Raw genomic sequence first — 16,332 nt, 5'->3', positions numbered from 1 at the left:
AGGTGGCAGCTCTAGTGGCGTTTTAATAGAGGATCCCAATCAGTCAACTCGTCGACTACGTCTCGGTTACGCATGTCCCATCGCCACTATTGCTGGACCACCACTGACTCCGGGCTCCGCTTGTCCCCTCAGCAAAAAACAACTGGTGTGTGCACCCACTTCCGTATTTATTCCCGCACTGCGGGGCGGAGTATGTGATGCAATTCTCGCACACCAATGTGCATTGCCTCATTTTAACAATACTCGAAGATGACAGGCTCCCTAAGCGTGATCCCAATCAGTCGACACGTCAACTACGTCTCCGTTCCCTCCTTCAGGGAACGAGGGTTAAATATGTAACCAAGACGTTTACAGACATTACTAATTCGCTTCCTCAGATCATGAACCTTTTTTCTAGATTTAGTTTTTTTTTCAGGATATAACCAAAGTGGGAGAAGTCTTCATTAGTTTCTTTAAATGATGTAGAGAAGAAGACTCCCCTCCCTATAGCTTACCTCTTGAGTGGCACACTTCAAAATGTACTTACCTTGGTGTATGCATTCCTCCATGTCAGCTTTGAGAATTATGTCACACTTAAGAATAAAATAGTCAGATTTACAAAGATGGTCGTCTTTGAAATTGACGTTACAAGGGATGATTGCGTTATTAAAGATGAATGTAGGCTACTTGGCTATTTAATTTTCTATTCTCCCCCTAAAGATTATTTCACAGACCTCACTTCAAATTGGATACCTTACACATCCTAAGTCTGTGGGTGGCCTATCACTGCTGGATTTGATGTTGTACTATTGGTCTTTTCATTTAGTCTTTAAACTCTTGGCTAGATGTACAACCTTCCCTTAATCCTGTTCTGCACACACACAGTAATTTACGGGAGTGACAACCACAACAACAACTCTACAACAGAACACACATGGAATTATAATTTAGAGGACTTACTCCTGCATTTAAATGTGGTTGTTACTCCTTAAACTTCGGGATCTCCAGTCTTGTTATCTGCCGGGATTCTTATGGTTCTTGCATTTACAGTTGAGATCTTCACTTAAGGCTTATGGAGTTCCTTGGGACAGACCTTTGACATCTCACTCCATAACTCAGTAGTTTGAATCGGGGAAAATAGCTAAGGTCTCCATTTATGGTAGTCTTGTCATGGAGAAATGTGGAACTCTTGGTCTAACTCGATTTTGGGACAGAGAGATTGGAGCGCAGGATATTATACACCCTTGAATTTTTTTAGGATTAAACTTATTTCCTATGTATGTGTATCTGTTTCTCTTTTGTATATCTGTTGTTATCAGTTATGTCCTCCACACTGGATTAAGTCAGTGAAAATGCATTAGTGGTAATGCTGGTAACTTTGTTCATAAGAAAAGCACAATAAAGTATTTGTCAAAAAAATTTAAAAATAAATAAAATAAAAAATAACAGCTCTAGTTATAGGATTTCAGTAAAAAAAATATAAAACTTAACTTTGCCCTTAGCCAAATCGATTTGATTTTGATATATATGTCACGGGTGACAAATGAAGAGGCGGAACTTTTGTTCGAAAGGGCGGAACCTTTGTGCACGGTCATGATTTGGGGAGCGCTTTCCGTGTGGGACCCGAGAGCGCTCCGGTTCCTGTAACTCCGGGCAAAAGCATTAACTGGCGATTGATTCCTGGTGTGAGAAGAACGCAAATCAGCGGTGATTGGAAATCACAGTGGGAGGAAGAGATACAAAAGGGCTTCATCTTCTGAACAGTTGGTCTTTCTTTTCGTGTCGTCTTCGAGGTCAGTGTTGGCTGGAAGTTGTTCGTTTTGGATCGTCTTTTCCAGTGTGTGCTCCAGCCGTTTGCGTCTCCGCCAACGTGGGTTCGTCAGTCGGGTGCTCCAACTAGTGTGTTTGTTCTGGATTGGAAGAAGAATTGGATATTTGGAGAGTGGAGATAGAATTATCAGCGGGAATTCATCATTAAGGAGAGGTAAGTGTTATACATTGCTTAGATTGTGATGTGATGGATGTTTTGGAAGATACAATGGAACTATGACTTATAACATCTTTTGGAGAGGATTGGACACCTTATGCTTTATTGTGGATGTTAAGGAGATTGTATTGAAGAATTGAGGATTGGAAGTCCCTGCCAACGCCCTAAGCTGTGAGTTATGAAGATTTGCAGTGCTATACATTGATGTAATCACGTGTGCTGTTCTGTGTGGATTGCAGTGAATCACTAGTGGGAGTGCATAGCGAAGGCATGAGGAGATCCAGCCCATTTATGAAAATAATATCTTTTCTGTCTCGGAATCCGATGAACGAGATCAACCAGTGGTGAACTCCTTTCCATTACTTCTTTAACTAGATAAGTCAGTGGATGGTTTTCTTTTCACTGCTTCCGGTATTATTATGTCTCCAGCAGTGTCCGCTTCAGCGTTGTTGAAGCAACGATATCCATTTCTGTCTGTCTGAGCCCCGTGAAGAGAACCAGTTCAGCTTCGCTTAAGAAGCCACCATTCTCTGTCCACCTGAGCCCGTGAAGAGAACCAGTTCAGCTTCGCTGAAGAAGCCACCATTCTCTGTCCGCCTGAGCCCCGTGAAGAGAACCAGTTCAGCTTCGTTGAAGAAGCCATCATTCTCTGTCTGAGCCCCGGTGAAGAGGAATAAGCTAGTGCAGTGTGGGCTAACTGCAAGAAGTCGAAGCTCTCTTTATTTTTAATTAGTATTTTTCAATTAAATAAAACCTTTTTAAATCGTATTCATTTTGTTGGTCCTTTGTCTGCCTGTGTGCCCGTGGTATTGGCTCCTCACAGTGGTGTCCCAAATTCAAGAGGGGTGTGGCTGGGTCATCTCCTTGTAGTTGCCCACCCCGACATATATAAAAATATACACATGTACATACATGGACAAGAGCAAGAATGTTGTTCCCACCAACAGCTCAAATTTGTACAAATGAACAAGTTGTTAATATTGAGTATATGAAACTTATCTTTTAAGACTGTCAGATTGTTATTTGCCAACGAACATTTTAAAATGATGCAAAATCAATGTTGAAAAATAAATAAAAATTAGCATTGGCATTTCCTGAATGAATCAATGAATTATTCAATGACCCTCTCAAAAATACTTGTCACCTACAGTAATATAACCAACAGAAAGAGTCACAGAAAAATACCCACCAATAATGGCTAATGTGGTGTAATTGTTTTAATAATGCTAATAATTTAATAGACATTACAGAGGGGTACAAGTTGTGCACCATTACCCTTCAACTCAGAATTTCCAACTTCTATAGTGTAATGAGTTACACTATACCGGCCATATTTTGGTTCCAAGTAATACAATTAAAAAGGGTTGCAACAATAGATTTTTTTTTCTTTTACTTTATTTTTCTTTTGTATTCAAAGTGAATCTTGACAATAAAACACCATGATTTTTTTATTCACTCACCAAAAGTCACCTGGAAATTCAGTTTAATGTGACTAAGTAGAGAAGGCTTGGTCACATCTTTATTCACTGAGAACTAGAGAGGAAACATCAATTACACTCTGCAAAGACATTATATCCAAAGGGTTACATTTCCCCAGTCCTCATACTGTTAAATATTGCACAGTGCAAGTGCTACGTGACAAACTAGTGTAGCATCAAACCAGATAAGCAAATGAAACGAAATGCTAAAACAAAAGTATACAAATATCAAAACAGTGAATAACAATTTAATTTGATCAACTCTTAATTAACCAAGTAACTGAAACATGAAATGCATAACTTGCAGTGTGAAGTAACTTCTTTGACAGATGATAAAAATATGATATAAACCTTGGATCTGCTTATACACAGATTGAAAAGCAAAATACCAGGAAGTGAATTTCAGGTTGAATGGTAAATAATTTAGACAAAACAATTTTGTAAAAAGAAAAATGTAATTTTGCTAACATAATTTCCAAAATAAAAATGGTGGTGTTAATGTTTACTGAATACTGTTATTAGAAAAGTTCAGCAGAAATCATCCATATCCATCAATTTGTTTAAATGTGAACACACAATACATATTGAAAGTGTTGAGTACAGTTTTTTCGATATTGACACGGGATGTATTCAGGCTAAATGCTGGTGAACGCCATTTCACAGGGATCGAAACATATGCACAGGGTGCAACATATTAACATTCTTAATGAATCAAAATTAATATCAAGCCTTTTAATCTTTAAAATTAGCTGGCTAAGATTAACTAGAAATATATTAGTGATTGACAAGTCTAATTAATATTATCTATGAAAAAAACTAAAACAAAAAAAACTTTTATATAACCATTTCGATCCCTGGAATGGTAATTTTACTGTTTGTTCTTTCTCGTATTTGGTCTGGTCAGTGGGTGAGCTGAATACTTGTTTTTGCAAAGTGAATGTGTCATTACCAATATCTCAATCAAGGCACACACTGTGTTGCTTACACTGATCAAGGAAACAAAAAAAACAAAACAAAAAAAAGACATGACCAAACATGAATATAACATCAGCTGACATCAGTGATCATTTGTTTAAAAACATGTTCTCAATAATCAAATGACAAACATTAATAAAAATCACAATTCAGTTGGACAATTCATTTAAATCACAACACTGTACTCTCATTGCAAAGCATGGCCATGTGGTTACTGCACACTAGCCTTTTAATAAGTGCTCAGTGGCATGAGGTTATGGGGCTGCTTATCATATTAACCAAAAATTCATTGACAAAAATACTAATGTTTGTATTTCTGAAACACAGCAGAATAACTTTTAAATTGGATAAAGTTAAATCAGTCCTGCAAGCTATTACAAGTCAAAAACACAGATGAACAGGTAAACATACACAAATTAAGTTAAACAAATTAATCCAGTAATATGCAGTGATGAGCCAGAACGGTTATGAAGATACAATACTGATTTGAAGAAGAAGAAGAAAAAAAAATAAAAAAATCTACATGTCCATTATTCAGCATTACAGTAGTTACGATGACACTCCAAACATTGAAGCAAAATTACTCAAAATCAAAATCCACTTCTAGTTTAGGCAATCAGAGAGACTCATACAAATAAACAAATGCAGTTATGAACTAGTCTAATCTAATTTCACAGCTATCTGAAGTGGCAATCAATATATAGCAGCTTGTCTATGATACATTCAAGATAGATGATACGACTTATTACTTGTTCAAAAAGCTAAACATAACCTCAGCCATTTTTTTTTTTAATACAATTTTTGAAATTTACCCCATGACTATAATTACTACAGTATACGTGAGGTCTATGCAGAGAATAGCTACCTTGCTCTGTTCCAAAACCTAGCGAGCTGCCTTGCGTTCTGCTGACTTCATATACAGCTAATACATAATAGTTCTACATAAGCAGTAACTTCTCGTGAAGAGGCTCAACCCACAACTGATTACAAAATAGTTTGATGTTAGCATGTTGCTAAGCTAACAGCTCTTTATCTTGTAAGAAGAAAAAAATGGCATGTTCGCCACAAAAAATGCATTTTGGATTGATAGATTTTTTTGAGTTCATAAATTACCATAGAAATCACCGCCAATTTTATGATAGACCCGATTCAGTTTATGGGACTTCTCGTGCTGCTTCCGCAAAAATGATTGACCGTCGTTCAGAGTTGCCAGGTCTGCGTAACAAAACTAGCCCAATAGCCAATCAAAAATAGCCCAATTACCATACCCCAAACATCAAACTCCCTCCCAGGGGTCCTCCTTCACAACACTTAACATCTAGCAGAGTTTTATCATTAATAGAATAATAATAAATATATATATATATATATATATATGAATGCAATATAATGGTATAATATGATCAACCCACACCAACTTGGCAACCCTGCCGTCGCACAACTCTGACAGTGATTCAATGATGTCAAGGCTATAATATGATTGGTTTATGATGCACAGTTGACCGTTAGGATTTTTGCTATGGTAGGGCCATGGAGGATGATTCTTTGTTTAAGAGAATCTCTGACAGCCTTTGCATCAGGAGTTTAACTACGATGCCTTGATATATCGCTAGGTTCTGGAACAGAGCCTTCATATTACAGTCTTTGGTGGTGCACAAGCAAACTTCATTTGACAGGCAAAAACAAAAACCAAGCAGAACAAACTCAATACAAAAACACTATATATTATATATTATATATTTTATATATATATATATATATATATATATATATATATATATATATATATATATATATATATATATATATATATATATATTCTCCCTGACGGAATGTATAAAATGCAGTTGACACCAACAAGCTTTCAACATATGATATAATGGTATAATTAAGAAAAAAAATCAATTCACACATGCATAAATGATAATTTCACACCTTAAACCGTGTCAAGCTTCAGCACTAAAAATACTAGCTCTATTATATGTGTGTGTCTATACATCAAATACTGCATGGTCTGCTCAGGCTAAGATGAATCCATGACCCTGAATCAAAGACCGATATTTGCATTTGTGTCTTCATCTAGTCGAAGCCATGCCCACCACACAAAACACAAACACACACAAAACCGAATAACTAAATACACAGACAAAAAGAAAATCAAACCTTTAACTATATAGATTGTATTGCAGTTTTACTAAACAGTACAAATACTGTTCGATTTGTAGATTTTCTGAATAGAAATTCAAAGAATTCTCTACACAACTAATGAATTCAAGATAACAACAATAAGAACAACAAAAATTTGATTAAAGCAACAAAATCAACAGCAAGCATTCGCAGCAGCAAAAGCTGGCCGTTCTCCTATGAAGTAACGAAAAGTAACTCACTACATCTCAAATATACATTGGATCCAAAAATAAGCACTGCAGTTTGTGCAATGCAGTACATTGATGCCTATCTATGCATGAAATAATACACCAGTGTGTATATACATTATACACAAACACACACTCACACTCACACAAAAAGAATGCAAGGACTGATTTGAATTGCAAGTGCTGCAGTCCAGGACACGTACACATACAAACACAAACACATTGTATACACACAGAGAGAGTGTAGTAGAACAAACAACTGCCGATATATATAAGGCACTATGGCTGGGGACAACAATGCAGCGAGCCTCTTGACACATAAAGAGCCCCTATAGGCTTCTCTCTGATCAACATCATGCAACACATGCAGAATGTGATGAACGACTCTTTTAGGAGACTCCATTCAAAACGACACCAAAGACACTGAGAAAAGTACAAATACTTGGAACGCAAGAAACACGGCAAGTGGACACATTTTATCAGTTGTGAACACCACACTGGGCTGTCTTTACAAACAAAGATGTGTTGTATACAAGGTAAAGGCAATGTATAAAAATAAGTTGACGATCACATGATTTTGGACACCATCCATTGTTGATATTCATTAGAGGAGCGCTCAAATCTGAAGATCTGAAAATCCGATAAGGTGATCAAATGTGCAAAACAGTTTTTTTTCTTATTTATCCAATCTCTTGCTTCTCAACCGTGCACTTTCTTTATCTACATGCTAAAGACTTTCCAAATGTTTCCTTTTTAAAGCTAATTTTAATTGCACTCAAGTCTGTGTGATTCAGAGAAACTGCTTCCTTTCTTGTGCCATGGCTTCGGGTGATTTCTACAGAGAGCCTGGCATCACGCCTGCCATAGGGTTGCAGAGCGGGTCTCTAGATGTATGGGTATTGGTTTAATTTGGTGGGACTGAGGGGGAAGCCTGCATATGCGGGTGATGCGATGAAGGAGTGTGGCGGGAACAGGGGCTTGAATTGGCCTTGAGGGTGGAGGGTGGGTGAGGGCAAGAGGCGGTTGAGCCCCACAGTGACCTGGTGCACGAGGTGGCCTGCCGGATGGGAGAGGCCATATGCCGTTTGAAAGACGTGATTCCGTGTGGACCCAGGAGAAGCCAAGAGGTGGGCCATGGGGGCATTTGTCACCAGGGGGCCTGAAGGGGGGTAGGACAGTAAAGTTGGCTGGGTGTGAGGGTGGATGCCCAGGTGTGATTGAGGAGGGTGGGCTGTGTGGGTGGGACTAGCATGAGGCAGAGTGAAGGTGTGGCCATGTACGGTGGGCGGGATGAAGGCTTGAGGGCGGCGGTGGCTGTAGTTGCCATTCCACTCCTGGTGGGATGAGCCATAATGCTGGACCTAAAACATGCACCAATCAGTTTATTCCAAGAAAGAACAAATGGCAATCAAGTCATAACTAAGACTGGGTTGTTGTAAGTAAGGACGCACCAATATGGAAGCCAATAAGCCAATAATTATTTTTGTTATAGCCAAGAACAGCCATATTTTGTTTTAAAGGGGTCATGACATGAGAAATTAAATTGTCCTTAATCGTTTGAGAGGTGTGTGTACCATTAAAACATCCTGCAAGTGTCACAGCTTTAAAATGCCAGTACAAAAATCAGTGATGATACCGTCTACAGTGGATACCGTATACAGATTCCCGTTCAATTTGTGGTTTACTCCACATGCTTGATCTACTCCCGACAGCAGGACAAATAGAAGAGTAAAAGAAAATTTGCTTTGATACATCCGGTTTAAACAGCGTGTTAGTGTCTGTACAGCCGTCAGAAGAACACCAGCGTCAGGAACAAGTGGATTGTTTATTTTTAACTTTGTGTGCAAAAACTTATTATTATTATTATTATTATTATTAAGTTGAAACGAGTTTAACTTACTGAAATCCTATTTAAACAACTTCTTCTTCTTATTTTTCTGACCGCACATTTTTGGACACTAACTCCTCCTAGACCGTTCAAGCTACATACTCCAAACTCGGGTCAGACTTTCATACTGTTCTGACTTAGTGTGCTATATCTTTTCAGACTGGTTTGAGTTATGGTTTTCTTAAAAATTAATATTAAAAATCATAAAAATCCCATAGACTTTCATTGACCAAAAGTCCATGTCTGTTTGAACTATGTTTAATGTAAACTGCTAGAAGCCATTGATACTCAATTAAGCTTTAAGCCAGGGGTCGGCAATAGGCGGCCCGCGGGCCAAAACTGGCCCGCCAGCAATATTTTCTGGCCCGCCGGATTATTTTGGAAGTCCGTTTTTTTTTTTTTTTTATCAGCCTATTTTTATTTTACAATAGGCCTAACGGTTTACAAATAGGCCCCGCGTATCATTCGTTCAATCGTTTTTTTCAAATTAAAACCAAAAATAAAAAAAATGAAAAACAACTTGTTTTTCCATTATTTATTTCCTGAACTAAAATGAAAAAACGAATAACGACTCGTTTTCCGATTTTCTGATTGTGCGCTCAGATCAAAAATAGAAAAAATGAATAACAGGTTTAGACGAATTTTAATGCTGAATTTTAATTTAACACCTAGCAGACATATACCAATTAAATAATTTTAAACAGAGGATTTTAAGTACTATTGTGGTAACAGATTACAGCCATTTTAACAAGGGTGTGAATAGCAAATTCTCTCCTGTAAGTTTCATTCGCTTACAGTCTGACTTTTAAAAAAAAATTCATTATTATTTATTCGGGTATAACACACTGATAAATAATATGTATTACCTGATAAAAAATATTTGCAGTAAATGCTGCCCAAAACTCTTCCACTACTTGAGAAAAGCCGTGGACGCGCGCCTACATCTGACAATTTTGGGTTCAAACACGCGCTGCACACCACACATAGGCTACTTAACAGTGTTAAATATGAAAAATACTGTTCGATAGAACTGCTTTGTTACCACAGTTATCTGCGTGCTTCCTCGGCGATGAAGTTCCACATTTGCGGCTATCCAACACGAAAATGCAGCAAAGCCTTTCACAATATTTCCTTCAGATAACTCCAAATTTCTCCAACACATTGGACTTGATTTTTGATGACTATTGTCGACAACTTTTCAATCTCCAATAGCTATTCTTTTCTTCAACTCCTCAGCATCCATCTCAGTGCAGATCGCGCGCGCAGTTATGATGAATTTTTAAAAGTGAAAGTAACCTAGGTAACGTTATAGATCCTGGGAGGGTGTGGTGCGTGGGCACAAATAAACTGATGTGGATTTTAAATTATTTTATAAACTTGAAATACAGGCATATTTTTGTAGATGTGTTCCTAAAAATATGCATATATTTTTACGTTTGAATGTGATTGTTTTAAACCCGTGTTTCCCCCGTGTCCGACCCGACCCGCACCCGTATCCGACACAGTTGGATATTTTTCACCCGTTTGAGCAAAATTTGTGGGTGACCCGTCGGGTACCCGAACCCGTGCAGGACTCAAGACGGTAGCGGTCAGAACTCTGGTGTACAGTTTGGACGGAGCGGGCGGTCTGACTGACAATTATAGCCCACTCCCGACATGTTTTGACAGCGCATCCGCACGTCATTCTGACCACCTGTAGCCTACACCTAGATCTGAGGAGCTGTTTGGTACTGAAACCATTGTCAGTCAACAACATTCTTTTTTTTGCAAGGATGTTTGAAATAGTTTGGCAGAAAATAGCCTACTTCATTTGTCAGTAGGGCAATATGGTTTTAATTTATGTTGCTTGAGTGATTTGATATTTATTTGTTATTTATATTTCATTATTTTTTTTCTGAGACATTTTTTCTCTGCTGACAGTACAATGTTAAAATAGTAATATTTATTGACACGAACACAATTTTTGTATAGCATTTATAATTGCTATAGGCTACTTAATCTCTCTCTTTCCGTTAGAGACATTTGAATGTGAGATTCTGGAAATGAGATCTAAATTTTGCGGACCCGTCAGGTCGGGATATAAAGCGGATGAATACAGAGTGTATTTTAAGCGGTTTAATTTGTATCCCTACTCCGTGTAGCTGGCCCGCCACCTACTGGCTCAAAAAAATATTGGCCCGTGGCCAAAGTTATTTGCCGACCCCTGCTTTAAGCTATCTATGTTCTTTCTAACTAATAACTAATCTATCTATCTATCTATCTATCTATCTATCTATCTATCTTCAAACCTTTATCTATCTATCTATCTATCTATCTATCTATCTATCTATCTATCTTCAAACCTTTATCTATCTATCTATCTATCTATCTATCTATCTATCTATCTATCTATCTATCTATCTTCAAACCTTTATCTATCTATCTATCTATCTATCTTCAAACCTTTATCTATCTATCTATCTATCTATCTATCTATCTATCTATCTATCTATCTATCTATCTATCTATCTATCTATCTTCAAACCTTTATCCATCTATCTATCTATCTATCTATCTATCTATCTATCTATCTATCTATCTATCTATCTATCTATCTATCTTCAAACATTATCTATCTATCTTCAAACCTTTATCTATCTATCTATCTATCTATCTATCTATCTATCTATCTTCAAACCTTTATCCATCTATCTATCTATCTATCTATCTATCTATCTATCTATCTTCAAACATTATCTATCTATCTTCAAACCTTTATCCATCTATCTATCTATCTATCTATCTATCTATCTATCTATCTATCTATCTTCAAACCTTTATCCATCTATCTATCTATCTATCTATCTATCTATCTATCTATCTTCAAACATTATCTATCTATCTTCAAACCTTTATCCATCTATCTATCTATCTATCTATCTATCTATCTATCTATCTATCTATCTATCTATCTATCTATCTATCTTCAAACCTTTATCCATCTATCTATCTATCTATCTATCTATCTATCTATCTTCAAACATTTATCTATCTATCTTCAAACCTTTATCTATCTATCTATCTATCTATCTATCTATCTATCTATCTATCTATCTATCTATCTTCAAACCTTTATCCATCTATCTATCTATCTATCTTCAAACATTATCTATCTATCTTCAAACCTTTATCTATCTATCTATCTATCTATCTATCTATCTATCTATCTATCTATCTATCTATCTATCTTCAAACATTATCTATCTATCTATCTATCTATCTATCTATCTATCTATCTATCTTCAAACATTATCTATCTATCTATCTATCTATCTATCTTCAAACCTTTATCCATCTATCTATCTATCTATCTATCTATCTATCTATCTATCTATCTATCTTCAAACCTTTATCCATCTATCTATCTATCTATCTATCTATCTATCTATCTATCTTCAAACATTATCTATCTATCTATCTTCAAACCTTTATCTATCTATCTATCTATCTATCTATCTATCTATCTATCTATCTATCTATCTATCTATCTATCTTCAAACCTTTATCTATCTATCTATCTATCTATCTATCTATCTATCTCGTTTATAACTAACTTTCTTCTTTCTTTTTAGCTAATCTTTCTTTTTTCTTTTTCTTTCTTTCTAACTAATCTTTCTTTTCTTTCTTGCTTACTTTTCTTTCTTTCTAACTAATTTCTTTTTTCTTTCTTTCTTACTTTTCTTTCTTTCTAACTAATCTTTCTTTTTTCTTTCTTTCTAACTAATCTTTCTTTTTTTTCTTTCTTTTTTTCTAACTAATCTTTTTTCTTTCTTTCTTTCTAACTATTTCTTTTTTATCTCTTCTTTCTTTCTAACTATTCTTTCTTTTTTATCTTTCTTCTTTCTTTCTAACTAATCTTTCTTTCTTTCTTTCTAACTAATCTTTCTTTCTTTTTCTTTCTTTCTAACTAATCCACCATTCTTTTTCTTTCTTTCTTTCTTTCTTTCTTTCTTTCTTTCTTTCTTTCTTTCTTTCTTTCTTTCTTTCCTTCCTTCCAACTAATCTACCTTTCTTTCTTTCTTTCTAACTAATCCACCATTCTTTCTTTCTTTTTCTTTCCTTCCTTCCTTCCTTCCTTCCTTCCTTCCTTCCTTTCTAACTAATCCACCATTCTTTCTTTCTTTCTAACTAATCCACCATTCTTTCTTTCTTTCTAACTAATCCACCATTATTTCTTTCCTTCCTTCCTTCCTTCCTTCTTTCTAACTAATCAGTCTTTCTTTCTTTCTTTCTTTCTTTCTTTCTAACTAATCCACCATTCTTTTTCTTTCTTTCTTTCTAACTAATCCACCATTCTTTCTTTCCTTCCTTCTTTCTAACTAATCAGTCTTTCTTTCTTTCTAACTAATCCACCATTCTTTCTTTCTTTCTTTCTAATCCACAATTCTTTCTTTCTTTCTTTCTCTTTCTTTCTAACTAATCCACCATTCTTTCTTTCTTTCTTTCTTTCTTTCTTTCTTTCTTTCTTTCTTTCTTTCTTTCTTTCTTTCTAACTAATCCACTATTCTTTATCTTTCTTTCTTTCTTTCTACCTAATCTTTCTTTTTCTTTCTTTCTTTCTTTCTTTCTACCTAATCTTTTTCTTTCTTTCTTTCTTTCTTTCTTTCTTTCTTTCTTTCTTTCTTTCTTTCTTTCTTTCTTTTTCTTTCTACCTAATCTTTTTCTTTCTTTCTTTCTTCTTTCTTTCTTTCTTTCTTTCTTTCTTTCTTTCTACCTAATCTTTCTTTCTTTCTTTCTTTCTTTCTTTCTTTCTTTCTACCTAATCTTTTTCTTTCTTTCTTTCTTTCTTTCTTTCTTTCTTTCTTTCTTTCTACCTAATCTTTTTCTTTCTTTCTCTTTCTTTCTTTCTTCTTTCTTTCTAATCTGTCTTTCTAACTAATCTTACTTTCTTTTTTCTTTCATTCTTTCTTTCTACCTAATCTTTCTTTCTTTCTTTCATTTATTTCTTTATTTCTTGCTTTCTAACTAATCTGTCTTTCTTTCTAACTAATTTTTCTTTTAATCTATCTTTCTAACTAATCTTTCTAACTAATCTATCTTTCTTTTTTCTTTCATTCTTTCTTTCTACCTAATCTTTCTTTCTTTCTTTCATTTATTTCTTTATTTCTTGCTTTCTAACTAATCTGTCTTTCTTTCTAACTAATCTTTCTTTTAATCTATCTTTCTAACTAATCTTTCTAACTAATCTATCTTTCTTTTTTCTTTCATTCTTTCTTTCTACCTAATCTTTCTTTCTTTCTTTCATTTATTTCTTTATTTCTTGCTTTCTAACTAATCTGTCTTTCTTTCTAACTAATCTTTCTTTTAATCTATCTTTCTAACTAATCTTTCTAACTAATCTATCTTTCTTTTTTCTTTCATTCTTTCTTTCTACCTAATCTTTCTTTCTTTCTTTCATTTATTTCTTTATTTCTTGCTTTCTAACTAATCTGTCTTTCTTTCTAACTAATCTTTCTTTTAATCTATCTTTCTAACTAATCTATCTTTCTTTTTTCTTTCATTCTTTCTTTCTACCTAATCTTTCTTTCTTTCTTTCATTTATTTCTTTATTTCTTGCTTTCTAACTAATCTGTCTTTCTTTCTAACTAATCTTTCTTTTAATCTATCTTTCTAACTAATCTTTCTAACTAATCTATCTTTCTTTTTTCTTTCATTCTTTCTTTCTACCTAATCTTTCTTTCTTTCTTTCATTTATTTCTTTATTTCTTGCTTTCTAACTAATCTGTCTTTCTTTCTAACTAATCTTTCTTTTAATCTATCTTTCTAACTAATCTATCTTTCTTTTTTCTTTCATTCTTTCTTTCTACCTAATCTTTCTTTCTTTCTTTCTTTCATTTATTTCTTTATTTCTTGCTTTCTAACTAATCTGTCTTTCTTTCTAACTAATCTTTCTTTTAATCTATCTTTCTAACTAATCTTTCTTTCTAACTAATCTATCTTTCTTTTTCTTTCTAACTAATATTTTTTCTTTCTTTCTAACTAATTTATCAATCAAAATTTAAACTACTTTAAACTTCATACTACTTCAAACTTCTAACTACTTTTAACTTTTTCAAACTCTCTGGTCCGGCTTTCTCAAGCCAACTTAAAGTTTGTCTCAACAAACTTTTTTTTCTAGTTATTATTATTATTATTATTATTATTCTTCATCATCATCATCATCATCATCATCATCATCATCATCATCATCATCATTATTAGGGGCCAAGCACCGAAGGTGCGGAGGCATAGCCTAGAAATCTAGACGCACCCTAGCGGCAGCAAAATGTATTTTGCAGCCAGGGCAGTCTAGCAACTCTCCATTGACTTTCGAGCTGCAAAAACCTAAATTGGGTCAGGCCAATCACGTCGTGTATAGAGTAGGCGGGGCGGGCTTAACATAATGACGACAGAGTTGCGACGGTTCTCTGCTACTTGAAAACAAAGAATGCCTGCTGCTGGCGAACATCTTTCGAATCGGCTTTGGCCGCGAATCTGGAGGACTTGCAGTTAAGTTTTTCTTTGAGAAAAGAGCATAGAACGGCACTTAAGTCATTCTTAAAAAAAGGAAGATGTGTTCGTAGTTTTGCCGGCCAGATATGGCAAAAGTTGAATCTATCAACTAGCTCCGCTGTTGGGAAAACGCTCTGGTTGGTTGAAGCGCTGTCGCGTGCAGAGGGAATTTGAAAGACAGTCGTTTATCCCGCCCCTCGGATTGAGCCGTGTCTATGGTGAGTTGCCAGACCTAACATCTTGATGTAGGTCTGGCTTGCTAGGCTAGCGGAGGCACCTATTGTATCTGTTCCCGTTCCTATAATTATTATTCTTCTTCCGCTCTTGGAGTCTATGGCAGCCCATAGAACCGATTGCGGGAAAGTTGTTTTGGTTTGACATTCTGATAGAGGACAGTCCCAACATTAAATACACCAATTTTCGTGTGTCTAAGTCATTCCATCTAGCGCCACCACCTGTCCAAAGTTTCACTCATATTTTGCTAATAACTTTTGAACCGTAAGGCCAATCAACAAAATTATTTTTTCCTCTGATTCCTGAGCTCATGGCGATTCGATTGCACCCTATGACGTCATTTTCCGTCATAGAAATATGGCCGCCATTTTGAATTTTTTGAAAAACCTACTTTTTCGAACTCGTCCTAGACGGTTTGTCCGATTTACACGAAAATTGAACCATATCATCTTCAGGCAGTGCTGACCAAAAGTTATGGAATTCAAATTGATTCGTCAAACCATTTTTGATAAACGCTCAAACAAATTTTACGTAGCGCTTGCAAAAACAGTCGTAGGGCTGTATCTCCGCAACGCTTTATCGTATTCAGACCAAACTTGGTACATGTCATCACAAGCATGACCTGAGGCTACATGCTGCGTTTCGGCACAGCGCCACCTACTGGTCCAGAGATATGAAAAATGGCTATTTTTGCTTATAACTTCTGAACAGTTTGTCCAAAAATCATAAAATTGGCCTTGTTAGATTCAGGGCAACATGCCGAGTCGACTGATATCCAATTTTACCATATCGGCCATTTTGGCTGTCGGCCATTTTGAATTGTGTGCTAAAATGCTGTATTTTATGAACACATGAACGGATTGTTACGAAACTTGGTATGGGTCA

General features: G+C 35.4%; 1 protein-coding gene and 1 long non-coding RNA gene across 3 annotated transcripts in view; one reads left to right on the top strand and one right to left on the bottom strand.

Annotated features, from left to right (window-relative positions):
- Positions 1-1,604: 1,604 nt before the first annotated feature.
- Positions 1,605-2,734, top strand: LOC311089845. Its single transcript, XR_014607768.1, has 2 exons — positions 1,605-1,963; positions 2,206-2,734. It is a non-coding gene; the product is annotated as an uncharacterized lncRNA (long non-coding RNA).
- Positions 2,735-6,244: 3,510 nt separating this feature from the next.
- The window catches only part of hipk3b (homeodomain interacting protein kinase 3b), an 89,559-nt gene continuing 79,471 nt past the window's right edge, over positions 6,245-16,332 (bottom strand). For both annotated transcript variants that reach the window (XM_084124749.1, XM_084124750.1), the window contains exon 16: positions 6,245-8,155. In XM_084124749.1, coding sequence (XP_083980875.1) covers positions 7,679-8,155 — 477 coding nt within the window. In that variant the 3' untranslated portion in view covers positions 6,245-7,678. The remainder of the gene's footprint in view (positions 8,156-16,332) is intronic.

Source organism: Abramis brama (assembly GCF_963993115.1).
Source record: "Abramis brama genome assembly, chromosome: 9".
NCBI lineage: Eukaryota > Metazoa > Chordata > Actinopteri > Cypriniformes > Leuciscidae > Abramis > Abramis brama.
Note: the sequence above shows the minus strand (reverse complement) of the source record. Positions and strands in the feature narration are given on the sequence as shown.